Source organism: Trichechus manatus, unplaced genomic scaffold, assembly GCF_000243295.1.
Source record: "Trichechus manatus latirostris isolate Lorelei unplaced genomic scaffold, TriManLat1.0 scaffold00019, whole genome shotgun sequence".
In the NCBI taxonomy this organism is placed as follows: Eukaryota; Metazoa; Chordata; class Mammalia; order Sirenia; family Trichechidae; genus Trichechus; species Trichechus manatus.
In genome coordinates, this window is record NW_004443955.1 from 24,458,537 (window position 1) to 24,486,194 (window position 27,658).

At 38.2% G+C, this 27,658-nt stretch overlaps 1 protein-coding gene across 6 annotated transcripts in view; it reads left to right on the top strand.

Moving 5' to 3' along the window:
• The window catches only part of AKAP13 (A-kinase anchoring protein 13), a 391,580-nt gene that overhangs the window by 315,944 nt on the left and 47,978 nt on the right, over window positions 1–27,658 (top strand). For all 6 annotated transcript variants that reach the window (XM_023727887.1, XM_023727889.1, XM_023727888.1 and 3 more), the window contains 3 exons: window positions 8,152–8,194; window positions 10,591–10,723; window positions 18,690–18,864. In XM_023727887.1, coding sequence (XP_023583655.1) covers window positions 8,152–8,194; window positions 10,591–10,723; window positions 18,690–18,864 — 351 coding nt within the window. The remainder of the gene's footprint in view (window positions 1–8,151; window positions 8,195–10,590; window positions 10,724–18,689; window positions 18,865–27,658) is intronic.

Here is a 27,658-nt window from a genome sequence, read left to right on the forward strand (position 1 = left end):
TGTGATGAGGCCGAAATTATTTTAAATGCTTAGTGAGTTTCCTGGTGTATAATAAGCATTTATTATCATTCTCGAGTGCTGTAGTTCATAGAGCCCAGAATAGTGCCAGAGCTTTGTTTTTCTGACTGGACTTAAAGCAGTGTTAAAGAAACGAGAACATTGTTTCTTGTTCCTTGTACGTGGCTGTGTTTTATGAGCACTGTTGTTTAGGAACAGAATGCTTTCTAAAATTACCCTTTTATCACTGCTTGCCAGCTTGGTACCTGTACTATGTCTTCTTCTTCTAAAGAAAGTAGCCGTTTCTACCCTAGTCTTTCACAGCTATTAATATTTGATCACTTCTGAAAATTCATATGTCTGCTGAGTTGTTGTCGGGAATGTCTTGGTGGGTCATTTGCTAGATTAGAAAAACAGACAAACCTAAAGCATTATTTCTAAGTTGGGATCTGTTTCAAAAACTCATTGATGTAGAAGAAAATCCTGGATAAAGGGGTGACTAAAATATATTTGTAATTTTCTGGGGTGGAAGGTAGACAGACAACAGTTTATTTAGGAACCACAAAGAGTGGGAAAGCTGTCGTAGCTCATGTCTTCAATTTGCTGTCTTGGTCGGGGGATCATGATGACTGCATAATTGCTCATTTTTTTAGGGAATCAAAATTAGCGCTGACGCTGCCTGTATCCTGAAGGATAATGACTAGGAGAACTGCCTCACAGAAGCTCTGGAAATTTGTTAGGAGCATTTCTTATTCTTGCATCAGAGGATTAGGTGATGCCTTTGTCTCCCAGCTTGCCAGGAAACTTAGATGGTTTCTGGATACAATTTAAGAATAAACTTAATTTCTGCATATGCAGAGTAATTCAGTCATTACAGATGATCTGTTTTTAAGACTATACCTTATAATTTTTGTTGCTTACACCCAGAGGATGCTTACAACAGTAGAGAAACTGCTTAATTGTATCCCTGGAAGAACTCTAAGCACATCAGTGGCCAAAACTCTCTGCCATCGGGTCGATTCCAACTCATAGTGACCCTAAAGGACAGAGTAGAACATAGGGTTTCCAAGTCTATAAATCTTTACAGAAGCAGACTACCACATCTTTCTCCCGCAGAGCAGCTGGTGGGTTTGAACCGGATAACTTTTGGTTAGCAGCCAAATGCTTAACCACTGTAACCACTGCACCACTGGGAGTTCATTTATATCAATGGCAGTATGCTAAAAGAGGAATAGTACCCATTAGAAGTTTTAACCCTTCATTTTGTGTGCTTTGTTGTAACAAGAAAGGGTATTCACAAATGGCACTGCCCTTGGGAGTACTCTTACATAGTCATTCAATGGGTGTGAGTTTGCCATGCTTCTTATACGCGTCTTGTAATTAATTGTAGAGTTGTTCACAAGCATCAGGCTATGAAAGCTAAGTTGATCTTATGATACTTATATATATATATATATATATATATATATATATATATATAAGATGATATATATAAAATATTCACCATCCACGTGAGCAAAGGTCAGGGTGGACATCTGGAAAGTTAGGGTTCAGTGCTCACGAGCAATGTAGGATATTTTATCTCTGCTTTCTGTGCTTATTCTCTCTCTCTCAATGTACACACTGGGATATGTATTTACTAGGATACTTGTATTTTCTTAGCATAATTCTACTAGGAGAAGATAGCATTGACAAATGTGTCAGAAAGGAAAAAAATTTAGTCAGGCAAATACAGTTTTTTAATGGATTTTTTAATTTAAATTGTAAGGCTGGAATATATGCATATTTATTAAGTGCATATAATTTAATTTGAGTATTTTATAAAATTAATCTCCGTGTTAACTGTGTGTTATTCACATATATGTTGGGGATTCCTATGTATGTTGCAGATATTCTTTAGATAGTCATACAAATGGATTTTTCTTTATGACCCAGAATCTTTATTGTGACACAAGGAAGGGATACTTTTAGATTTTGAATAAGAGATCTCATTTTCATGTCCTAAAGTTGCTTCACATGTGGAAGTACTTCAGAACACACATTAAAATGTTTATCTTATTCGCACAAGACTGTTAACTGACTAAAGAGCCAGTGTACATGTATTTGTGCCAACACTTCACATATGACCTACAGAAGATGCATACAACAAATAGTCTGACTTCACTCACCATTTATCTGGGGTATGGAGTGGCTTTCATATTGGGTAGGTACAAGGCTTTTTCTCTCATTTCCTTTGAGGCATTGAGTTTCTAGAATGCGTGATAAAGGTAAATTTGTTTATTGTTTATTTGTTCAGTAAATGTTTGAGTACCTTCTCTTTGCTAGTCACCAGGCTAAACATTGGGGGAGAATTTATAGATATGGTTCCTTTCCTCATCACACGCATGTCTAGTGAGAGATACAGACAAGAGAACAAGTGAATCCTAGTAGAAAATAATAAATGTAGCAACTGAAAGAAATATTCTTGTAACAGAAGCATCACACTTCAGAGGTCAGAGAAGGCTTACTGGGGAGAACTAATCTAAAAATTGAGACTAAAAAGAAAACTAGAAATCAGCCAGGTGAATTAATTTGTGGAAAGTAAGACTGAGGTTTTCTGACTTCTTGCTGAGGACAATGGAGGGCCATTAAGTGATTTAAGTTGGGTGGGCACCCTTCAGGCAGACCACACAGTGAGAATGTGATGGGGTCCAGAAACTGGTAGACCAGTAAAAGGCTACTATGACAAATCATTGTATACTACCTACATTGATTGGTGGCTTGAACCAGGGTTAAACCCTTTGCCATTGAGTCGATTCCTACTCATAGTGACCCTATAGGACAGAGTAGAACTGCCCCATAGGGTTTCCAAGGAGCACCTGGTGGATTCAGACTGCTGACCTTTTGGTTAGCAGCCACTTAACCACTACACCACCAGGGTTTCCAAACAAGGAACGGAGCCGTGGAAATGGAGGAGAAGATGAAGTTCGGAGAGCTCTAGAGGAAAAATGAAGAAGTGAGGTATGATATAAGAATTCAAGGATGGTGCCTAGTTTTCTGCTTTGAATAATTAGTTATATGTTGGGTACCACTCACCGAACTAAGAAATACAGGAGGTGAGGCAGTTTTAGGGGATGTACTTGTTGAGTTTGAGCTGTCTGTGGGATACCCACCCATAGGTGAGTGGTGAGATGAACGAGTCTTGAGCCCAAAGGAGAGGTCTGGCTTCAAGTCAGCTGTAAATTTTATAAGGATTGTACTTTAAGAGATGGGAGTGAATGAGGAGACTTCAGATGAGGAAGAAAAGAGCAAAATACAGAATCCTGAGCAACACCGCTACTCTAGATGTTTTCAGCATATTTTAAGAAAGAAAACTCCAGCTATAGATTGTTACCATTCAAATAATTTACTTCTTGTTTTCCTAATCTAACAAGGAGATAGATATTTGTTCGATGGATTTTTAAAATATTGTAGTAGAATTTTGCATATTGAGAAATGAAGATGAATATGGGAATAAATTACATTGTTCACCTAGACAACCTTTCCTATAAGCATATAGGCCAGTGACGTTATTCTGCTTTGACATGGGTTTCAGATGCCTTTTACTTTGTCCTGGCATAACCTGTGCACGATCTAATGTCTTCTGTTAACCCACTTCTCAGCCCAGCAGCAGATGGAGCCAGCAAGGCGGATCTCCTTCTCCATCAACATCTCTCCACTCCTCCTTAAGTCTAAAACTCTCTTTTCTCTTGGCTCTTCTTATTCCAGTGATGATGAGGAGGAGTTGCATAGTAAGTAAGCAACTTTGGTGTCCAATGGCTGTTCTCCAGAGTTTGGCCAGCTCTGAAAATGCTGTAGGCTTGGTACTAAGAAATGGTTTGGAGACTCTTATCCCCTTGCATGCTACCTTTTCTGAATCACTTGTCTTCATGTTTGCTTTGAAAATTAATTTGGATAGAATAGTTTTTGTCTTCTGTATACTACCTGCACTGATTGATCCAGTGTCCCCCTGACCCAGGGTACAAGATATCTTCCCAGAATACAGATGTCTTCAAAGGCACTAAGGGATATGTTCTCACTTGGTGGCCTTTGTAATACTGAGTACAGATTTCTTAAAACTTTCTATTTGACAATTAGATTTCATTTTTCCTTGTTTTACTTTTCTATCTCATGGGACAGATATCTAGATGTCCATCTGTGATATTAAAAAATAGATGTTATACTTTTTTCTTCTCACCTCTTCAGACCGTATCTAGAAAAATATCCTTCCTTTGAGATCAGACCCTACATTCTTTCCCATTGAACTTCTGTTTTTCTTATTTTTCAGTCCTTGCAATGAGCCGTAGGTTACTTGATAATACTAATTAAAAAGCTTTACAAGTATCAGTTATAGTAAACTTGGAAAGGAGATGAATCCCCCTCTCATGAAAATTATTGTCTGCAGTTGTCCAGGATTTCTAGACTATGCTAGTGTTGCTGTTTTTTTTTTTTTTTTTTTTAACAGAAAAACTGTTTCTAAACTAAAATTACCTAATGAATGGTTTTCTTATCATTATACCTAATATTTTGAGTCTGTGACAATTAAGGAGTCCCTGGGTGGCACAAACAGTTAAGTGCTCAACCACTAGCAGAAAGGTTGGCAGTTCCAACTCACCCAGAGGCACCTCGGAAGACAGGCCACAACCTTAAAAACCCTTTGGAGCAGTTCTACTCTGCACACGTGGGGTCACCATGAGTTGGAATCAACTCAACAACTGATGATTAAAATATTTACATGATTGAGCATCCTACTTTCCTACCACTTGCTTAACCCTAAGTTTCAGCAATATTTAAATATTGCACAGGCTAGCATTTTTGCATCATTCTTAAAAGGAAATGCTTTATGTACAGTAATACAAAGTTAATTTGTTTTTTTTTTATTGTGGTAGATATATATATAAAAAAACTTGGGACATTTCAACATTTTTTACATGTATAATTCAGTGACATTATGTTCATCATGTTATATGCAACCATCACCACTATCTGTTTCCAAATTTTTCCATCACCCTTCATAGAAACTCAGTGGCCTCTAAGCAGCGACTCCCACTCCCACTTCCTTCAGCCCCCGCTATTAAAAAACTTTTGTCTCTATATCTTTGCCTATTACAGATATTTCATGCAAGTGAGAGATCATACAGTATTTGTCCTTTTGTGACTAACTTATTTCACTCAGCATAATGATTTCAAGATTCATCCATGTTGTAGTATGTATCAGGACTTCACTTCTCATATGGCCAAGTAATAGTCTCCTGTATGTATATAATGCATTTTGCTTATCCATTTGTCTGTTGTTAGTTTGCTTTTAAATGGAGATCTTACAGACATTCAGTTCTGTTAAAAGCTGTTTAGCAAATAGAGGCACATTCACCTTATCCCAATTGTAATAGGAGGGAAGTTGTGAAAATCCACTTACAACCTTGAGTGCTCAGAAAGCCTCAAAGCTATTTCACCTCAGAGTATTTGTGATACTGGGAAATACTCAGGTCAGCATGGAAATAAACCAAGGTTTCCCTAGTAAATCTTCTACCACTGATATAAAATTATAATCCCATAATAGCACTGGTCATCCAGTTAATCTATCATAATGGAATCATAAAAGTATAAAAGCTGGAGAAATCTTTGAATTATGTATCCAGCTTTTCTCAAAATGTGTTCCTTAAAGTCAAAGATACTAATTAGAATTATGTAGGAGACGGGGGCAGTGGGGAGGAGAGGAAGAAGAAGAAGGAAGTTAGTTCATGACCAAATAGGTTTAGGAAACTCTGGGTTAAGCAGGTTTAAAAAGCTAATGTGTACATTGTGATTTTCCAAGGCAGTGTTCAATTTGCTGTTTTCCAAGCTTACTAATTTAGGAAACCACAGTATGTGCATGCCTATGTATAACATAAGGAGCCCTGGTGGCACAACGGTTAAATGCTCAGCTGCTAACCAAAAGGTGGTCAATTTGAACTCATCCAGCAGCTCTGTGAGAGGAAGGCCTGGCAGTCAGCTTCTGTAAAATTACAGCTAGAAAACCCTATGGGGCAGTTCTGCTCTGTCACTTGGGGTTGGCTGTGTGTTGGAATTGACTAAACAGTACCTAACAACAACAATGTATAATATCTTATGAGAGTTGTGTTCCACAGAACACACTTTGAAAAATATTGACCATGTGCACCCAGTGGTTCCAGCCTGAGTCCCTGGAGGTAGTACAGTAGGTCTGCAAGTTATTCTGTGCCTTGAAAAAAAGCCTAGTTGAAATATTCTGCTCACCTGCAATAATACTTCACAGGCTAACCTAAATGACGAATTTCTTTGCTTTTGTCTGTAGTTATATCATGGAAGTAACCGTAGTTGCTTCATGCTCTTAGATGCTCTAAAAACTTGACACTAGGAATTTCAGAGACGTTAATGAAGTAATCACTATTTTCAGAATCACATCTAAGGGAGTCGTCGTAACTGAAATAAAATTTTTTTCAGCAGTGAAAAAGTTGGAAATTATAGGAGTCATAGATTCTCCTACAACCTTAGTCACGTATTTGTTCAGTTTTGGTTAATTCAAGAGAAATCTACTAGGAGTCTATTCTTAATTAGGCTCTGTATTGGTTGATATTTATCTGCCTTGTAAATTTTATTTTTGTTTAGATTACTAGGGTGGTAATTTATTATGTAATAGCTTAAGAATATGACTGTATCCTGGTGGCCTGAAAGAATTTAATGTCACTGGTATCATTGAAAGCCCCGTAGTAGAAAGAATTTTGAAGTCACTGGCTTAAACCAGCTACTTGTTTTTTTGCTTATGCAAACTAAAGCATCATAAGGTTAAAATGCCAATGGTTTCACACCTGATCGGCCAGAACTAGGAACAGGTCCTAGATCTTCTCGCTCTGCTGATCTTTCTCACCTGACTATTGCTACCGTGCACATAAGTTAAACAGAAGAAAAACCCTAAATAGGGAAAAGGAGAAAGTGTACAAGGCGATCTTTTGAAGACTTAGAATTTAAGTTGCTATGCATTATTCCACCCCTTTGCTATTTATATTACTTAATAATAACTGTCATTTTACATTGTTATTCGGAATCTGAAATGGTTTGGGAGTTTAAGAATTTCCTATGCTGGTAATCTAGTGATAGAACGTCTTTGAATCTGTGTGAAGTTTTACTCACAGTAATCTCAGAGATCCTTGAAGCTAACCTCAAGGAAAAGGGGTGTGTATGTTCCACATTGTAGCAGGAGGTACTGAGCAACCTTGTGTAGCTGGAATTATATATGGAAAATACTCCTCTATCTGATCTCCTAAAAATTGAGAACGATTTGTCATTGTGTGATGGAGGCCTTGTTCTCTTCTAAGTCCTAAAGTAGCTCAAAATTTATTAACTTGTGGTAGATCAAAATAATGGTGGTGTTCCCTTATTTGTTCTACTTTTTGCCCTGCATCTGACTTAAAATATTAATGACCCACTTCGGTTTATGATCTGATTGATACGGAAGGAGGAAGAATGCATCTGCCCACTCATCAGTATCCTCCTGGAAAGAATCTTAGAGAATATCTCTCTCAGTTCACAGATGAGAAAATGAAATCCAGAGGTCTCACCCCAAGTTAGTGACAGGGCCAAGAGCATAAGCCAGGTCTGATGTTCTTTCCTAGTCACTAATCTGTTTCCAGAAATTCTCAGGAAAATATCAGAGACACATTAGCTACATTCCTAATATAGAAATACGTGAAAGTAGAATTAATAGAGCATGTAGAATATGGCATTTAATTTCCTGTTTTAGGGTCTTTCTGTGATGTCATCTCAGAAAGATGGCCTATTGGAAACTGAATATTGATAGAACAGGAATAAAACATGCTTCATGAGTGTTTAAGCATTAGGAAAAAATGTTGACTTTAGATTTGTTCTGTTTGTTGAATCCCAGATTAAACTTTTTAGTTTTGTTTTCATGGGAAATTCACTCCTTATTGCTTGTATTTCCATTTCTAACTTCATGGTTTCTAGTTTAATTTCTCCTCCTTCCAAACACTTAGAGAAGGAGGCACCACGCACTGATTTTCAGCACCCTGTTTCCACTTTACCTGTGTCATCATAAACATTTTATCTCTCGTGGTAAAATACTTTTGTTCTAACTTCTCTTTCCCTTTTTTTGTTTTCTAGATACACGACTCTTCCACAACACCAGCGCTAATCTGGCTGAAAGGTACTATGCATTTATTTTGCTATTCCTTTAACAAAATGAAATGAAGGAAATTCAAAATATCTATGGCATTTAACTTAAGTAAGCTAATTGAGCTAATTTGGTTCTTCCTTGAGTAATAAATTTGGAATAACAATTAAAAATGGTTTTGTATTGAAGGCTGCTGTTGTTGTTTACATTTTTTATTTTATTTTATTGTTCTTGAGAACATATACAGCAAAAGATATATCAGTTCGACTGCTTCATGTACAATTCAGTGACATTGGTTATGTTATTGGAGTTGTGCAACCATTCTCACCCTCCTTTTCTGAGTTGTTGCTACCCTATTAACATAAACTCACTGCCCTCTAAGTTTCCTGTCTGATCTTTTTAGTTGATGTTGTCACTTTGATCCCATATGTTGTTATTGTTAGATGCTGTCAAGTCGGTTGCAACTCATAGCGACCTTATGTACAATAGAACAAAACACTGCCTGGTCCTGCACCATCTTCGCAATCGTTGTTATGCTTGAGCCCATTGTTGTTGCAGCCACGGTGTCAATCCTCAAGGCAGATATTTTTTACTAGTTAAGCTTAACTAGTGTTTGGTTTAAGAAGACTTCACAGGATATTTTTGGTTTAAAGTTTAAAGATTATCTCAGGGCAATAGTTTCAGGGGCTCATCCAGCCTCCATGGCTCCAGGAAGTCTGGAGCCCTGAAATTTGAGATTCTGTTCTTTATTTTCCCCCTTTTGATTAGGATTCTTCTATAAACTCTTGAATCAAAATGTTCAGTAATGGTAACCAGGCACCATCCAGTTCTTCTGGTCTTACGGCAGTTGTTCATGGAGGTCATATGAAGGCTGTATCTTAATTAATTAATATCTTAATTAATTTGCCACTTTTATTCTTTGCACTACACTAATGATAAAGATTTTCATTTGCATTTATTCATGTGAGAGCACATTTATATTTGCCTTTATGAGCTTAGGCACTCTTAGCTTGTGGACATTTTTAACTCCTAAGCCTGGCAACATTTTGTTTCATAATTAGTAGTAAGTTCATGTCGTACTGCTACCATAGTCATTTTAAGCTTTAAAGCTATTATCTTCTGTATATGTGGATAATGGTACACAGTTCTGCCTAAGGACATGAATTGGTTCTGACTTGACAGCAGGCAAAAGATTTCTGTTCTGACTCATTTAGTTTATATTTCTTTTCATGCTGATGAGATTAAATATTTTAAAAACAGCGTAATTGGGGTTCTGATTGTTGCCCTGCAATTTTTTAAAGTTTTGCTTCTTTTCACAAAGGTATCAGTGTGGCTCAGTAATCCAGGAGACTCCCAGTTGGCTGCTTCTCTCCACACTTCTTCATTCTTTCTCCTTCCAAGAGCAGTGCTTTTCACACCACTTCCCTTTTTCTTAGCAGCAGACTCCTTTGTTTTGTAAACAGCCCTTTACATGGTGCCCCATATATAAGGAAACTTTAGCTGTTGAAGAAGAACCTTATGAATGTGCCTCTGCCTCCCTCTCACTACTTGTCAGTGGAAAGTTAGTTCTAAAATAACTTTTCTGAGACACTTACGAAAAATAGGATAAATGGATTCTTTTTCTGTATAATGGATTATTTATTCAAGTGCCTTTGCCCAGTATTCTTTGAAGAAATCAACCATTGTGAATTTCCTAAGGTCAAAACATGTCTGTTTTAGATGGACTTAGGTTTGATGTAGGCGTCCTGAACAAGTACATCACTGAATTTGGATCTTTTTAAAACTCCTAAAATGGATCTTTCTATACTCTGCCTCAGCTCTGCCTGCCGCCAGCCTGTTGTTAGTTGCCATCACATCTGCTCCAACTCATGGCAGAACATTCCCTCCTAAAATGGTGCCTAGCTGTATTGACCAATTCGCAGTATTGATTGTCCAGTGTGCTAAAGAACAGAAAAGATGTGTGATCTCTACTATAAGGTTATGCAGTTAGTCATATAGGTTCCTTAGTTTACAACCTTTATTAACAATTCCCTGCCATTCATCACATATATGGCTTTCCTTTCTAGCACCTGTTTGATGCAGAGAAGTTCATAAATTGAGTGCTATTTTAAATCAAGAAATTTCAGATGAAATAATTAATAATTAACAGCCTGTATTTAACGTCAGGTGACTGAAAATAGCTGATGTAAGAAAACAGCCGTTTTTTGGCAGCAGAGGGCACTGTGTATAAAACCATCTAGCAGCCTCCATCCACCTTCGTATTCTGGTTCCCATTTTCATATGAATATATAAGTTGACTAGGACCTGTCAGTAAAGTAAAGTATGACAATAACAGTTAATTACAAAAAATTACATATAAAGTATTTTCGGGTTTTTTTAAATTGACTTCTGTAGTCCTTAAAAAAACCAATCTTCTTGTTTTTATCTAGTATAACAGAAGAGAACTATGATTTCCTGCCACAAAGCCCTTCCAAGAAAGACTTTGAAGGAAAGAGTGGAACAAAAGTCAGTCGCACATTCAGCTACATCAAAAATAAAATGTCCAGCAGTAAGAAGAGCAAAGTAAGTATCATCCTGAGCATTCGTCATCTGACCGCCTCAGTCAGTCATCAGTAGGCCCCTGTCACAGGCTGCACACAACCTAGAGCTAATTAGATATGGGACATAAATGGAAATCATTGCTGAAATAGCCTAACAGTTGAAGAACAGTAAGAAAAATAGCAACAAGAGGTACTACTATTGTTCAGTTTTTACTATATGTTAGGAGGTTTCATATATAATCTTACTTAATCCTTTCAACAACCTGGTGAGTTAGATATTACCTCCCTTTTATGGGAGTGAGGTGCTTTATCTGAGTGTGTGCTTCTGCGGTGCAACAGAGGTTCAAACCCAGATCTCTTTGACTTCAGATCCTGTAATCTCAACTGTGATACTTAAATCAGTAAATCAGGTTTAAAATCCAACTGGAAGATTTTATTCCTAGATCAGGGGACTGAAAACATTTTATGTGAGTTTAGAAGGAAGAAAGATTATCTCACAGAAAATTACAAGAACTTTTAAGACTAATTTAATATGAATTCTTCTATCTATTCCTAACTAAGAACATGTTGGGCTATGTCTTCATTAGTGTTTAAGAGATTAAGTTAAAATAATTAAGCTAACATTTTTATCTAGTTATTAATTATTACCCACTCCTTATAAGAATTTTCAAAATATAAAATAAAAATCATATATAATAACCCCACATAGAAATAACTACTCTTAGTTTATTTACTCCTAATCTTTTTTTAAAAAATTTTTTGTAATATATTTTTAAAAGGAAGAAAGATAAGGGTTTAATTTTCTTACGCTGACTCCCAGTGCTAAACCACAACTGTTTGATTTCCAATCAGTGGGGGAAACTTTTTGCCTCCCACTTTGCCTACATTCCACTCATCCCTCCACAATCAAAATAAAGAAGTAAGAAAATAAAAATTGGAAGTCAGTGAAGGAGTCCTGCAAGAAATCACTATGTATGCATGCATATATGTATATATATAAACAGTAAGTTAATATACATACACATACTAGAAATCACTCAGGAATTTTTGCACAAAACCTGCCACCAGAAGTGTGTTTCCTCTCCATTTCTCCTGCCTGTTATCAGCCTATGACGAACCAACGGGAGAGCAAGTGGATGGTCAAGAAAAGCTGCAGAGTCAAGGAAATCGGTTCTAGAATAATCACATATTTAAGTATTAACCTCATAATTAACCTTGTTTTACAGTTGAAAATCTAAGGTCAAAGAGGTCAGAATGCTTACGGATATTCTGCATATTGGCAGGAAGGCTTAAAATAGAGCCTTATCTATTTGACTTATCACTAATGGCATAGACACGGTTGGCATCAACAATATGCCAGTGTCATTATAAATTAGCCAAGTCTTACAGAGTTACGTCTATAGTCTTAGCACTCTGCTAGGTGTTAAGAAGCACCTAAAAGAACTAAAGTTCATAGCCTTTACCTTGAAACATTTTATGATCAAAATTTAGATGATTTCAGAAAATTTTTTTGTCATTTTTTATTTTGGCTTTACACTACAGAATCTTCAAACAAATTTTTAATTGGAAGACCAATCAAATAAGCAGAATCCCCTTTCCATCCCATCCCTCACTTGACTTTTAGGGCAGAGCAGTGAGTACACCACTGATCTGATTGATGAGGTAAGACAAACAGGCATAAAAAAACATTGTATGTCTGAATGTAGGAACTGGACCTGACCTTAAAGAACAGTCTCATCCAGCTTCCTTATTTTATAAGCTAAAGCACAGAGAGTATGCTTCAGGTCACGTAACTAGATGAAATTAAGGCAGAACCTCTGTGGTCTGTCTTCTGGCAAGTGTTGTGTGTTGTTGTTGATTCCAACTCAGAGTGACCCCGTAGGACACAGTAGAACTGCCCCATAGGGTTTCCAAGGCTGTAAATCTTTACAGAAGCAGACTGCCGCATCTTTCTCCCTTGGAGCAGATGGTGAATTCAAACCACTGACCTTTCAGTTTGCAGCTAAGCGCTTAACCACTGAGCCACCAGGGCTCCTTCCTGGCAAGTAGTACTCTTTTCATGCTTACTCTTAAAATCTGTTGCTAAACAGTATCTTTTTCTTTTTAACTTTGTTAATAACCTCAAAGGACTAGAATTTGCTAGTGAGGGAATGAGGAGAAAGGGCTTGAGAGAAAAAGGTGATTTGTGTTGGAGTGAAGTCTGCCATCACTGCAGACACTGCTGAAGTATCAGTTGACCTCTTGCCTCTGATCATCTCCTTTTTCAAGATGACAACACTGTTTTGCAATTGAGACTGGTTCCTCTTTCAGACTTGGCTTCAAGATTTGATCTTTGAGGGCTGTGCTGTCTCTAGCAATGGAAAGTCTAAGGAAGACTAAAAATCAGAAATGGTAGTAACCCTGGATTACAGCCCATTTCACATTGACAGGTGTTTAGAGTACCCTAATGGCTAAGTATGTTGAGAAGTATGAGTCACCTTTCATTGTTAGTTGTTAGCTAACTAAATAAGATTGTTTTAGAATTTTTGTAGTGAAGTAATGAATTTTGTGTTGTTACATTAAACACCCTGTCTTTATGTACTGTGGACTCATAATAGGGCTTTACCATACAGAAGTGTTTTATTTTCTAAATGATAATGCAAAAATAAATGAATGTTAAATTTTTCTTAGCTGTGATGATACTCTCTTTTTTAATTATTGAATAATGGAGTTATGTTCTCTCTCGATAATGTAAAAAACTTGAAAGTGAGTTCTAATGTAGATGTCAACACTGATTTTCTATGAAAATTATATATTTTCACTTCTTTTAATTTTTTTAAATGGATGTTACTTAATATATCCAGTCTGCCTGTTTTGTTAGTTATCATACAACTGAACCATTCCTACTTTTTTTAAAGGAAAAATTTAAGCATTTACTGAATATTATATTAAAATGCCACCTATAATTCTTGGTAGTCTCCAATGATGATTTGGAAATTTCTGCTTTCTTTATAGTGAAGCATAATGTATATATTTATATAAAAATAGCTTATAGCTATTAACCTAGATATATTAGTCAGTGTGTTAAGTTGTGATTGTAGACAATTCTTAAAATAATGTTCAGAGGAGCCAAAAATCAGCACCTAGGTTGCAGGCCATTCATATTCCTAGGTAAGATATTTTGCCTATAGCACTGGGTTGCATATATATTATTTGAAAATTTGAGTCCCTGTCTCCTTCACACATCCTTTTGAGAATTAGCAACAACTGGCATAAGTTATAAGATAAATATATTGAATTGTTTTTGAAAAGAGGAAAAAAGTCTAAACAGGAAGTGTAACAGGAAGACAGGCAGTTTCTGCTTTTGTCTTTTAGTATCTCTGAGACATGGTACTGTTTCCTGCTAAGTAATTTGGCTTGTTACAGAGTATTGAAACACTATGATGCATCATCGTTGCATTCAAAAAGAGAGGGGGGCAATTCTATAAACCATCTTGTCACGCTGGCTTTCTTTTTGCTACTAAGCTTTCTTCTTTGCAGACAACTAGAAGATGGTTAGAAATGTTTTAGAAAAATTCTTAATCTGACTTAAAGCAGTTATTTTTGGATGCAAGTGTTGAATTCCTGCACAGCTGCTAGTATACTACATGACTTTATAACAAGATGTTCAGCACCAACTCCTAGTTCCTTCTGGTCTATATAAAAAAGTATACCCATCAGCCTTTCAAAGTTGCCTACAAGAGTTAGAGCAGTGTTTACAAAGCCTTAAGTCAATGTTAAATATAATTATCTCTCTCATTCCTTCTTTGATTACAGATCTGCAGCGTGACAGTTGCTGAATCGTAGCATGTTTTCTCAGTTGTCCAAAGTGTTCTATGATTTTTTTTATTGTAATTACTTGTCTAAAAGGTTAGGTTTGTTTTTGTTGTTGTTGTTGTGTGCTGTCCAGCCAATCCAGAGTCATAGCGACCCTATAGGACAGAGTTGAACTGCCCCCCTGGGATTTCCTAGAGTAGGTTTCAGAAAGTGAAAATCATTTTCCCCCATAGTATACTAGTGTAGTTATTGCCTGTGTCTTTCTTTCTAAACACTCTTCGCTTCTGTTTCCCCAGCGCACAGTTGAAGTATTTTGGCAGCTGCTAAACATGGACAAGTCAAGCGTCAGAAACAGCTAGCTACCACCTTAACACAGGCAACCTGACTAAATCGTTTTCTTAGGAAACTCACTGCTTTTTCTGAAACGAGGAGTCTGTTTTTAAACAGATGTGTTCCTTAACTTCTAGCATTAAAAACTGACCTCAGTCTTTGCCAGAGTTCCTGTATTGCAGCTTAAGCACCATCTGCACACACTGTATTTGGGGGAATTAGTTTTGTTTCATCACCTGTGTTGTTTGTAACTAGGGTAATTGGCTTTACCAGCATTTACCAGCAGCATACAAGTAGTTAAGATCGTCTCAAGGAAACAAGCAGCCTCAGCCCTCCCTCCTTCCCTTTCTCAACCAGTCTCTGGCTTCCTCTTACGCTTTCTCTAATGGTAGCTCCAAGCTGCTAGCTCTGCCCTGCCGGCATGAGCCCTTCCTTCTGTGAGAGCACATTTCCTGGCATGGGGATTGAATCATGTCGGTAAAATGGGGTCGTTTTCATGAAGCACCCCTCATAACAGTGAGATTCATAGGACCAAAACATGGGGAGGTAAGAGCTGACTTCTTTAAAGCACTAATTTCTGATAAACACAGAAAGAGACCGTGAAGTTTATTGTTTTGTTTTTATCTGTGGAAAAACTAGTTTGGATTATTGCAGAGGATGAGGAAAATATTTGTTATTTATTCACATTTGAAAAGCAGTGCAAGACTTGAGAGAATGAGCAACTTGCCATAGCACATTTTCTTTAACTATTGGAGAATGCTTCAGCTTTCTTGAGCAAAAATCAGATGCTTCTCAGTTTAACATTTTATGTATGGAGGAACCTGCAGCAAAATCCAGTTAAAAGAAAATTATTCAAAGAAAATCAATTTTTGTTGTTAATTTTTTTAGGGTTTTACGTACTTTAGAGGTCACTGATTCTTACTCAGAACAGTTCCCTGTTTTGTAAGATGAAGTAGTTTGTTTTTCTCTCTTCCTTATGTATTCTTTTTTATACTTCCAAATTATAGCAATTTGGCCCTTAGAGTTTCATTATATGCATTCTTTTAACAAAAGATTTAACATGAACCCTAGACTTAGCAAATATTCACCATTTCAGTATAGGGGGAAAGGTTTTGGATAGGAAGTCAGAAGACCCTGGGTTCTGATTTTGACTGTGCTGCTCATTTGCTGTGTGACCTTTTGCAAGTTAATGGACCTCTCTAGCCCTTAGCAGTATAGTGTTGTGAGTGAGAACTGAGCTTTAGAGTTGACTACCCCTGGATCTTAATCCCAGCTTGGACAGTTATTGGTGTGTGGCCTCAGATTCATGCTTTAACATCTCTAAGCCTCAGTCTCCTCAGATGCAAGTGGAAGTAACAGCAAGTACTTACTTCATAGGGTTGTTGTGAGAAAATGCATTGCTTACCACAGTGCTTAGGACATAGTAACTGTCAAAATAGTAGCTGTTATTTATTATCTTCAACTTCTCAGTTGTAAAATGGGAAGCATAATGCCCACCCTGCCACTTTAGAGTTTTTGAGTCAGTTGAAATAATGTATGTAGAAGGCATTGATTCAGAATGTCAGGCATTTAGTTCTTGTGGTAATCACTAACGGTGGGTTTCCCATTTCCAGGAATTTTCTTAGATTACAACAGTAGTATATGGCAATAAGTGAAACTCCTGCCTCTGTGAATTGTACTTCTCCAAACCTATCCAGTGGGTTAAAAAAAACAATTCAGTTGATAATTGCTTAACCAGCTGAATGTCCTGCCTAACAGTGCTTCTAAGGACCTTTTATGGAGAGCATGGTTATACCCCACGGTCTTAACCTCCTAAAAGTAGGATATACCTGAAATGCCCCTGACTGCTTTAAATACTTTATTCAGAATCTAGTAGTCGTCAGTATTTCCTCAAGTTTTAAAGATTTAAAAAAATATACTTTCCATTTCTCTTTATGATTGTGTGTGTAAGCTTTGATAATAACCCTTCTTAGATTGAGGCGTGTGACGTCATATGAAAGTCCATCTGCTTTCTGTCTGTCCCTAAAGCATTTATAGCATTATTGCATTTTTGTGAGGTAATGTAGCCAGGGTATTGGAGTATCAGAACACCTGACTCCCAGTTCCGTGTCCCCCTCCCTTCCCTTTCCACCCAATCTGATCTCTCCTTAGCCAGGGCCCCTGAGCTTCATGCCTGGCCCAGCTCCAGTCTGCTCAGTCAGTGGGAAGCACCTAGCTCAGTGGCTGGGCGCATAGTAAACATCAGATGAATTTCAGTTTCCCGCGCCCTCTCTGACGGATGAGGGAGGAACCTAGAAGAGAAGGGAGCTTCTCAGGGGTGACTAGAGAACAGTCTTGGTGAACCTTGTCTCTCCAAACTAGAGTCAGTTCCATGCTGCCTCCTTTTCCTATCTTACTGTGCCCCCTATGTCCTCAGGGCAGAGGAGTGAATAGATTGGCCTTGGGACTTGCCTTTCTTTGGGACCCCATTTTCCTGAAGGAAGTGACCCCTGTGGTAACTAGCTTGAGGGGATAAAGAAGGTGGTTTTGAGAAAAATTAATAACAAGGCTTCTGCCTCCCATCCTTTGCATACCTATCTTGTCCTCCCTGCTCTGCCCTGTTGTCCTTGCCCTTCCTCAGCTTCCTTTCGTACCATCCCACCCTCCCATCAAAATGTCCTTTCCCCTACTGCAAACACTGCATTTCTGTGTTGAATTAAGAAAGTAATAAGCAGATCAAACTCACTTTCAGTAAATTATGAATAATTATTATAATAACTATTGCCGAGTGTTATTACGTACTCACTATGTTGGAACCCTGGTTGTGTGGTGATTAAAGAGCTCAGCTGCTAACCAAGAGATCAGCAGTTCAAATCCACCAGCCGCTTCTTCGAAACCCTATGGGGCAGTTCTACTCTGTCCTATAGGGTCACTGTGAGTCGGAATCGACTCGACAGCAATACGTTTGGTTTTGGTTTTTGTTTTTGTTTATGTGTCAGGCAGATAGTATTTTAAATGTATTATCCCATTTAATTCTTCAAAAAAACACAGAGATGAGTACCTCTGTTATCCCCATTCTACAAGTGAGCAAACAGAAGCCCAGAGAATGTAACTAACTTACCCAAGGTCAATCATTAGTAAGTAATAGTAGTACCTAGATTTGAACCCAGGGCTGGCAACCATTGTCTGTATCCTTAACTATGGTGCAGTTTCCCAGCCTGTACCTCTTATCTCCTTCCTCTCCCTATCTTGAAAATTGTACCAAAGTTGATAGCCATAAATCTTGAAATTCTAACTAGTAAGAACTGAAAATGTATATGTGGAAGATATTTAATACTTCTGGCTAGGGTAAGGAAGGAAACATCACAGGTGTCCCCTCACTTAGGGGTATGTGATTGGTGAGAGAAAGTAAGAAATTTTTCGTGCTGCCCAGTCGTCCTTCCTCTCCCTCAAGCTCATCCCAGAGTGGCTACCCTCCTTTCTTCTGCTCCCTCCCTAGAGCCAGCCGTAAAACGTGTTGCTTGCTTTGTGGGCTTTACTGTGACTTACTGAGGAAGATCCATGGCCGCCTCAGGCTACTTCTTCCTCAACACCAGAAGCTTCTTTCTAGTATTGGTCCTTGGGCAGTATGTCTGTCAGTATAAATAACCATTTACATAAACCATTGACAGAACTGTTTAATCTGCCCGGTCGTCATACGATTTTTCTGATGTAGCCTGCATGTTCACAACTTAATAAAAACATTTTTTTTTTGGTCCAGAACAGTTTTCCTTACTTTTGTCCAAAACACTTACCAACGACTGTTGACCGCATGCCATCTGGAGGCACAGGTGAGGGGAGGGCCTTCTAGTGTTCAATTAACTGTTGATTCTTTTCATTGGCAGGAAAAGGAAAAAGAGAAAGACAAAATTAAGGAGAAGGAGAAAGATTCTAAAGAGAAGGAGAAGGACAAGAAGACTCTCAATGGCCACACCTTTGGTTCCATTCCTATTGTGGGTCCCATCAGCTGTAGCCAGTGTATGAAGCCTTTCACCAACAAAGATGCCTACACTTGTGCAAGTAAGAGACATGCTTCTGCCTCTCCTAAGATCAACTCTCTTGGCTCAAGAAAGCTCATTTCTAGTTTCGTGTCTATCCTACCTGTTACCTGTTCCTCATTTATATGGAGAAGTAGTCTTTTTCATATTTAACTCGTACCAAAGAATTAAATTCTGGATATATATAACATGGCAACATTTTTTTTTTTTTTTCAGACAGCTCCAATTTTCAAATATTAGGTTCTTTTTTCTTTAAATCACTACCTATCCCAGAAATCTGTGGCAGCATCAAAACTACATTGTAGCCTCAATCCTAAAGTTACCCAGCAATCCCTTGTCAGATCATATATGCTCATTTTTTTTTGTTCTAGTCCTTTGGTGTATGCGTTGATGATTTACTCCCACTAACTCATGCTAACTGCCAAGCGAGGGAGAACACTTTTGTGTGCAGAGATGTTGCTGACCTGCTTAAAACATCCTTAAACCCAAGTTTGTTAACTGAGCATGGTTCCTGGTTTTGATAAGATACTCTAAGGCAGAGGTCAGCTGACTTGGTCTATAAAGGGCCAGATCGCAAATATTTTAGCCTTTGTGGACCTACAGAGTCTTCTATCACAACTACTGAACTCTGCCGTGGTAGCGCAAAAGCAGCAAGCCAGCCCAAAACCCATTGCTGGCGAGTCGATTCCGATTCATAGTGACCCTATGGGACAGAATAGAACTGCCCCATAGGGTTTCCAAGGAGCGGCTGGTAGACGAGCTCTTAACCACTGCACCACCAGGACTCCAAAAGCAGCCATAGATAATATATAAAGCAATGATTCATGGCTGTGTTCCAATAAAACTTTATGTACGGACACTGAAATTTGAATTTCATGTAGTCCTCACATATCACAAAATATTAAATTTTTTTCAACCACTTAAAAACATAAATATCATTTTTAGCTTACGGGCCATACAAAAAATAGGCTTTAGGCCAGCCCCTGCTCTAAGGCAATATGTCTGAAACTTTGTTCATGACACACATAGAATGTGATAATATTTACGTAGCACACCGATATAAATCAGGGAGGCTGCTTATGGCCAGAAATGACCGGTCTGGAGATCCAGACACCCCAGAAAGCTGAGGTGGCATCATGTTATACCTGTAACCAGTGCAACAAAACAGTGACTAATTCAGACTCCAAGAAGCACTTCGCAGACCATGATGTCATGACATTGTCTTATTTCCTGTCATTTGTGTTAAGTATCCCAAGTGATTTGTTAACTAAAAACAGTTAACTTACTGCTGAAATTTAAAATTTATTTGGGCAGCTTCGAAGTTAGTTCTGCGATAATTTCCACTTGCTTGCTTTCTTGAGTAGAAAAGGAGTGGAGTTAGAGTTAAAGCTAGCATATAATCCGCAGCCTGTCTTATCTATGCCACAGTTGTTGTGACTTTAGATGACTGGCTTCATCACACACGTTCTTGCTGAATAATTTTTATGGATACATTATAACCCCAAAATAGTCGGCAGCACTATTTGTTTTACTGTCCTATTTAAAAAAAGAAAAAAATTCAAGGGCGATCTCATCCAAATCTTAATGCATCCCTGTGGGCAGATGTCACGCATGTTGATGTCATCCTTCAGGTGTAACTTACCAGAAAATTGACAACTACTATTTCACAAAAATAAGTTTTATATGACCTCTAAGAAAGAAGAGGCTATCACTGGCCAGTATCCCACCAGTGTTTTTATTTTGGAGCCCAGGTTCTAACTAGTCACATTCCTAGGACACCAGTTGAATGTCTACAGTTTAGTTTTAAGCCACTAGGCATGGTCAGCTTCTCAGAACTGGAATAACTTGGCTGTCAGGGCACTAGTCACCAAGCATTTTTTAATATGTTCATCCATCATTAGAACATTTTTTAGCCTACTGCTTCAGTTGGTATATATTTAATGTAAAACTACATACATGTCCTACTCAAAAAGAGCTCATCTTAGGAATAAGAATATTTGCCATATTCTTGTTGGTTGATTAGTTATTAGTATTGTCTTTGATCCATGGTTTCCTAGCAGGAATTTGCGTAAGTCTTCTTTCCATTTTATTTTAGTTGAAACTAGATAATATAATCCATAAGCTCATTTAATTATGCACCTATAAACTTCCATTGGTCACAGTGTGCTGAAAGTGGGTAGGGAGAAGAGGTGCTACCATTACACATCCCCACACCGCACCCCACTCCCAAGTGAGGAACACCCCTCCTTCCCTCAAGAAACCACTAGTATCGTGTATCAAGCGAGGCTGCCCACATAAAGTCTGAGTGCGGCACCAGTATATCAGTTCCATTTCTCTTTTAAGAAATCAATATAAATTATAAGCTGTAAAATTTTCCTTCTGTATTCCAATGGATCGTTTTGCCGTTCCCCCTTCACAGTGCCTGTACTCCATCTGGGGAGCACTGGTCTCAGGGAAAAGCAGAAGCCATATATTTGATTGTTAGTATGAAATTGATTTTCAAGGAACTCCAGCAGTAAACCACACTAGATAGTCACCTCCTTTCTCCTGTTGTTGTTAGGTGACGTAGAATCAGTTCCTACTCATAGTGACCCTGTGTACCACAGAACAAACACTTCCCAGTCCTGTGCAATCCTCATGATCATTGCTGTATTTGAACCCATTCTCCTATAAAACTTAAAAATGCTGGATAAAATATATATGTATTTTAAGTGTATACACAGCTGAACCTGAAAAAAGAAAAATCTCTGAGGATTTTTCAAAGTCAGAGCAATAAAAAACAGCATCCCCCTCAGTTGGGGACAGGATCAGTGGCCTCAGGGCCTGCAGGGGGAGACTCCTGCATAAAGCTAATAGCTGTAAAGACTGTAACAGCCACAATAAAGGACCTAGAAAAATTCCACCCTTTGACATTCAAAAGCAGCAAAGAATACTTGCTATCTCTTCAGGGCCTTGAGTGAGAATTCCGAATCCTGAGTGAATCTAGGGTATAAGTTTACACCATCAGTGTGTGCTGGAACCGCAAGCTAAGAAATTTTCACAAGAGGTTTAGTGAAATCCCAGTGTAGGAATGATGACACCCTGGGGGACCCCAACCGAAGCAAATGCAGAACTGCTCCATAGGGTCACTTTGACAGAACAGGAGACCCAGAGGCCCCCACTGGAGAAAAAAAAAGAAAATAAAAAGTCCTGTAAAGCTGAAGATGAGCTCAGAATAAAAATATATGTATACAGATCACATTCAGAAATAAACCACCATGAGGAAGAGTTAGCAGATACACAAACAAGAGAAGATGTTGAAAAGTATTAAAGAGTTAAAGGGAATAGACTCCATGGTAGAAGAATAAGACATTACAATTAATGGGGTAGGTTTTAAAAAAATAACTGACTAAAACTTCAAGAATCAAAACAGTCACTGAAGGATCTTCATGGAGATTTGTCAGATACCCAGTGTTGTTGGTCATTAGCGCATTATTCTGATTTGTATTTGTTTATAAAGGATGTAAATAGCTTCTGCCTTCTTGTCTGCTTTAATAAAGAGAGCTTAGTGAATATTCTAGGAAATCTTGATGACTTCAGACTGGAATTTTTTTTTTTTTTTTTTTTTTTTTTACATTTAACTATCAATAAATATCTGAGTCCCTGTCCTTAAATGAAGCCATTTAACAAAGGTCAGTTGCCTGGACTATACAAGGTACTGGGTTTGGTACTTTGATGTTTTAGGACTTGGTGATTCATTCCAAAAGCAGTTAGTCAACAAATATTTACTGAGTTCCTAGTATGTGCAAGGCACCTTTCTCTAGTTGCTTACACAGTGCCTTGTCAGAAAAGCTCTCAAAATATAATCCTTGGTACATATACGTGGCAGCATTTTTGTAATATGGAAAAATTGAGAGCAATCTAAATATCCATCAGTAAAATGTGGTATGTTCATTAGATGGAGTATTGGGCAGATCTAAAGAATAGGATAGATCAGGGGTTGGCAGACTTTTTTCTGTAAGGGGGCTAGTAATAAATATGCTAGGCTTAGTGGGCCATGCATTCTGTGTTGTGAGTACTGGACACAGTCCTTGTAGCCGTCATAGACAGTACATAAAAAATGGGTAGGGCTCTGTTCCAGTAAAATTTTATTTACAAAAACAGGCTATGGACCACATTTGACCCACAAACCATAGTTTGCTGACCACTGAGAATGACCTACAGGTACAGACAGAAATCTCCAAAACATTTTGATAAGTGAAAAAGACAATTAATAGAACAATACGAATAGCATGATACCAATTTATAAAAAACAAGCGAATAGCAGTTGTTGGTGTAAACATACAAAAATATCTGAAAGGATATACACCAAACTTAACAATTTGGAGAAAGAGATTAGGAGACGAGATTGAAGAGGGTTCTTTATACTTTGATGTTGCTTGAATTTTTCTAAGTATGTACTTAATGCACTGTTACTTGTGTGAATTAAAACAGAATGTAAATCTTGGACCACTGACAGTTTCCAGGGTTTTTCTGGTTGTCATCTGGTTCTTGATGAACCAGCAAAATATGTCAGTATTTGATTCAATAACTTTATGGACACAGGAGCAAAATTATTACTGGAAATTAATCAGCTTGAGAAAAGACTTAAGGAGAGGTACTCTGTCACTATTAACAGCACCAGCTTGAATAAGAAGCAGTGTAGTTGATTCTACCAATTCTCAGTTCTGAGTTGTGATATGGAATTATTATCAGGAGTTTAGGTGTGAAAGATACGGAGAATATTTTTGAAGACCCAAAGAAATCTTTTTCTTTGTGCTATGTTGTTGGGTGCTTTCGAGTCGGTTCTGACTCGTAACGACCCTAGGTACAACAGAATGAAACGCTGTCTGGTCCTGAGGCATCCTCACGGTTGTTCTTATGCTTGAGCCCACTGTTGCAGCCACTGTGTCATTCCGTATCGTTGAGGGTCTTCCTCTTTTTTGCTGACCCTCCACTTTACCAAGCATAATGTCCTTCTCCAGGGACCGGTCCCTCCTGATAACATGTCCAAAGTATGTGAGACGAAATCTCGCCATCCTGGCTTCTAAGGAACATTCTGGCTGTACTTCTTCCAAGACAAATTTGTTCGTTCTTCTGGCAAAACCAAAAACCAAACCCAATGCCATCGAGTCAATTCCGACTCATTGTGACACTGTAGAGATAGTAGAACTGCCCCATAGGGTTTCCAAGGAGAAGCTGGTGGATTTGAACTGCTGACCCTTTGGTTAGCAGCAAAACGCTTAACCATTGTGCCAGTAGGGCTTCATTCTTCTGGCAATCCATGGTATATTCAGTACTCTTGCCAACACCATAATTCAAAGATCTTAACTCTTCAGTCCTCCTTATTCATTGTCCAGCTTTTGCATGCATATGAGGCGATTGAAAACACCATGGCCTGGGGCCACCTTAGTCTTTAATTGAGTTCTGTGCTATAGGGACTAGGTTTGAGAACTGTTGGTTTGTGGTCATAATAAAAGGATGTCTTTCTATGACTAGTTCCAGACAACTTTTCAATTGTAAGTTCAGGTTGGAAAAAGCTATCTAAGGTGTCAGTGTGTATTTAATTTTGTACTGCCATTGATTTTTGTACATACATTATTTCTAGGTAAAAACCATTGAATTTTGCGTTCCTTGGCTGTATTAAGTCTTAGTGCATTAGACTATAATGAGTCATAATCAGACCTGCAGTTGGCATATAATTGATTTGTCGGATAACAAAAATATCCACTATAATGTAGGTGTATGCACCTCTTTTAAGGAGCTCTGGGTGCACAGCTGTTAAGCGCTCACATGCTAACCCACTGAACAGCTCCGTGGGAGGAAAGACCTGGCTGTCTACTTCCGTAAAGATTACAGCCTAGGAAACCCTATGGGGCAGTTCTACTCTGTCACATGGGGTCTCTGTGAGTCTGAATTGACTCGACAACACCCAATAACATGCACATCTTTTAACACAGGCATCCTGAGCCCATTTGTTTTCTTGACACCTCTTCCTGTTACACATAAATAGAAGTTCTTTCACTGGTCTCCTTAAATGATGAAGTCTACCTTGGGCACCATAGGTTATTGGACTGTTTATGCTGTCAGTGTTATATGTACTAGAATCCCCCCTGGAAGGGGAATGTGGGGTACCTCTTAGAGACTTCCATGGCCCAAGGATGCCAGAGTAACTCATGAAGAATCACTTGTGTAGGGTCTGGTACTGATTAGGAAAAACTTAAGAGAAGGAAGTTTGAGGCTGGGAGTCTTAAAGCTCTCAGGCACACCTTTGTGTAGTAGTTAAATAGCTTAATGAATGGAGCGGTGGTTTTCAGACTGTCTTTTGTAGCACTGGTGTTTTGGAAGTTCCACAGGTTTTTTAAATATATTAAATGTATTAAAACTAATTTTAAACCTACATAAAAAAATAAACATACTCAAAAGCATCATTACCAAATTGTAACAACAACATATTAACTTTGACTATCACTCTACCTACTTACTTGTATTTTTCCTTCCATCTCTGATTAATTAAAGAATATACTGTGATTGCAAGGCAAGCCATTCAAATAAAAACTGTAAACTATTTGCACCTCCTTATCTACGTGAACCCAGCAGTGCTTCTGTTCTGTTGTACATAGGGTCACCGAGTTAGAAACAAGTCAACAGCACCTAACAAGAACACCTATGTGAATGAAGATGTTCTGTATATTATGCACTCAGAACTAAATACAGAAATAAATTAGATGCTGAGATAAATATATGAATTGCAAGTATCATATATCTTTGATTTCACATTTTTGGGTCCATCAAAACGGCTTGATTGTTCTAATTGACTTTAAAAGTGTTAAAATTGTAACTCAAAAAATCTGTAGTAAATCTTCTATGTATCTGATGGTACACAATATAAAAATATTTAAGACTTTTTTTAAGTAGAAAACTAGTAAAATAGTGGATTGGCTGCTCATTTTTGTGCTAACAGAGTTTATAAGTGACACTTTTGTTCAACCTGTAGATTTTAATATTGAGTCACCCAAGAAGTCTGCTTCTTCTGGAAGCAGATTGTTTCAGTGAAGTGTGTCATCACTGGAGCCTTTTCTGTTGTGGTTACGGGGGGCATCATAATGTCCCTCTGCTAGTGGGTCTCTCATTTATGGTAATAGCTTGATCTAAACGAAGTGTCAGATTATCTTAGTTCTACCCACTCAGCAAGAACAAGGAAAAAGAGTTAATGTGTTTGATGTTTAAACTGAAAAGAATCAGTTTGATTCGAACAGTTTGATTCGACCTGATGTAACCCTAATGTGTGCCTAAGGTTCAAAAATACATTTTTACTTGGCATACCCCCCTACATCAGAAACTTAGGAGCCCAGTGCTTGAATTATAGCACTGCACCCAGCTCCAGAGATACTGGCGAAACATGCTCAACATTTAGTGGTGGCATTAAGTGTGTATATAATATGTGTAGTCTGCCTCTTACAAAAGAAGGAAAGAAAATCAAGGCTTGAAGTCAAAGGAACAATATGTAGTCATCTTCCCAAAGGAACAAAAATAATTGGCTGATTCTCTCTGACTTCCTGAAGAACAGAGCCTGCAGTGAATGCGTATATGAAGCACCATCTGTTATGTTGGCAGGAAGTGGAAAATCTGAGTAATTTGGGGACCCAGAATCTTTTTTCCTTCCCTCCATCCCCTCTCATGTTCAGGATCTTCCCAGGAGTCTTAGGAAATGTGCATCCCTCCAGTTAGTATTTTACATAGAAAACCATTATGCTCTTAGAAGAAAGTAACTTCCCTTTTTGTTTTAACATAACCCTATTTTACTGACCTCTGGAGCCACATTCCCCAAACAGCTGTTCTGTCAGGTTTTGAGTCGTGGTTTAGAAAGATCCATATATAGTTTGTGATGATGTTGTATTGTGATGGTTTATTTGCTCCTGTCTTCCAAAAATCTGTAGACACTTTAATATATCCTTCTGTATGCAAATACCAAGAGATTCAACAGGATGGGGTGTTTTAAAGCAAATCAACATCTCTTGACTCCACAGAGTCTGAGATCATAATCTTGGGTAAAAAGCTGAGTTCCTTATGTGGACTTACGTGGAAATGGTTACGACCATAGATATAAGAAATAACAAGGAGCAAAACATCCATATAGACCCCTTGCAGTGTATTCCTGGAGGAAAAAACAATGGAAGTAAAGCCTTAAGCACTTTGTCAGGACTGCTTCAAAACAGGGCTTCCCAGTTCAGTCATGGCCAAGGAAGTGGAACCAGAACAAACCTGAATTTTAAAATTTGGGTGAACTGAACGATAACCAGAATGGGAGAAATTACAGGTCAAAGCCCTGCTAGAAATTGAATCTCCCTCTTAGAAAACAAGGGCAGGATACACGTTGCTTAGCAACCAAATCTCTTACCAGTCGGATTTTGAGCAGAGTCAGAAACAAGGGTGCTCCACTCAAAGATGGCGGCCTACTGTGCCGCTTTGATTGTCCCTCTCCTCGGTCCTGCCAGTAATCCAGTCTCATGCATCAGGCTCCTGAAAGGGCTCACTACAGCTCTTCAGAGTTTTTCATTCCAGGGCTTTGACCTCTAGTTTTTCTCATTCCAGTTATTATGCCGGATCACCCAAATTGTAAAAAATCAGGTCTGACAGCTACCTGAGTCTAGTACAGCTAGATGGTGCCCGGCTACCACCACTGAATGCTCTGACCGGGATCACAACAGAGGGTTCTGGACAGAGCTGGAGAAGGATGTAGAACAAAATTCTAACTCACAAAAAAAAAAGACCAGATTTACTGGCCTAAAGGAGAC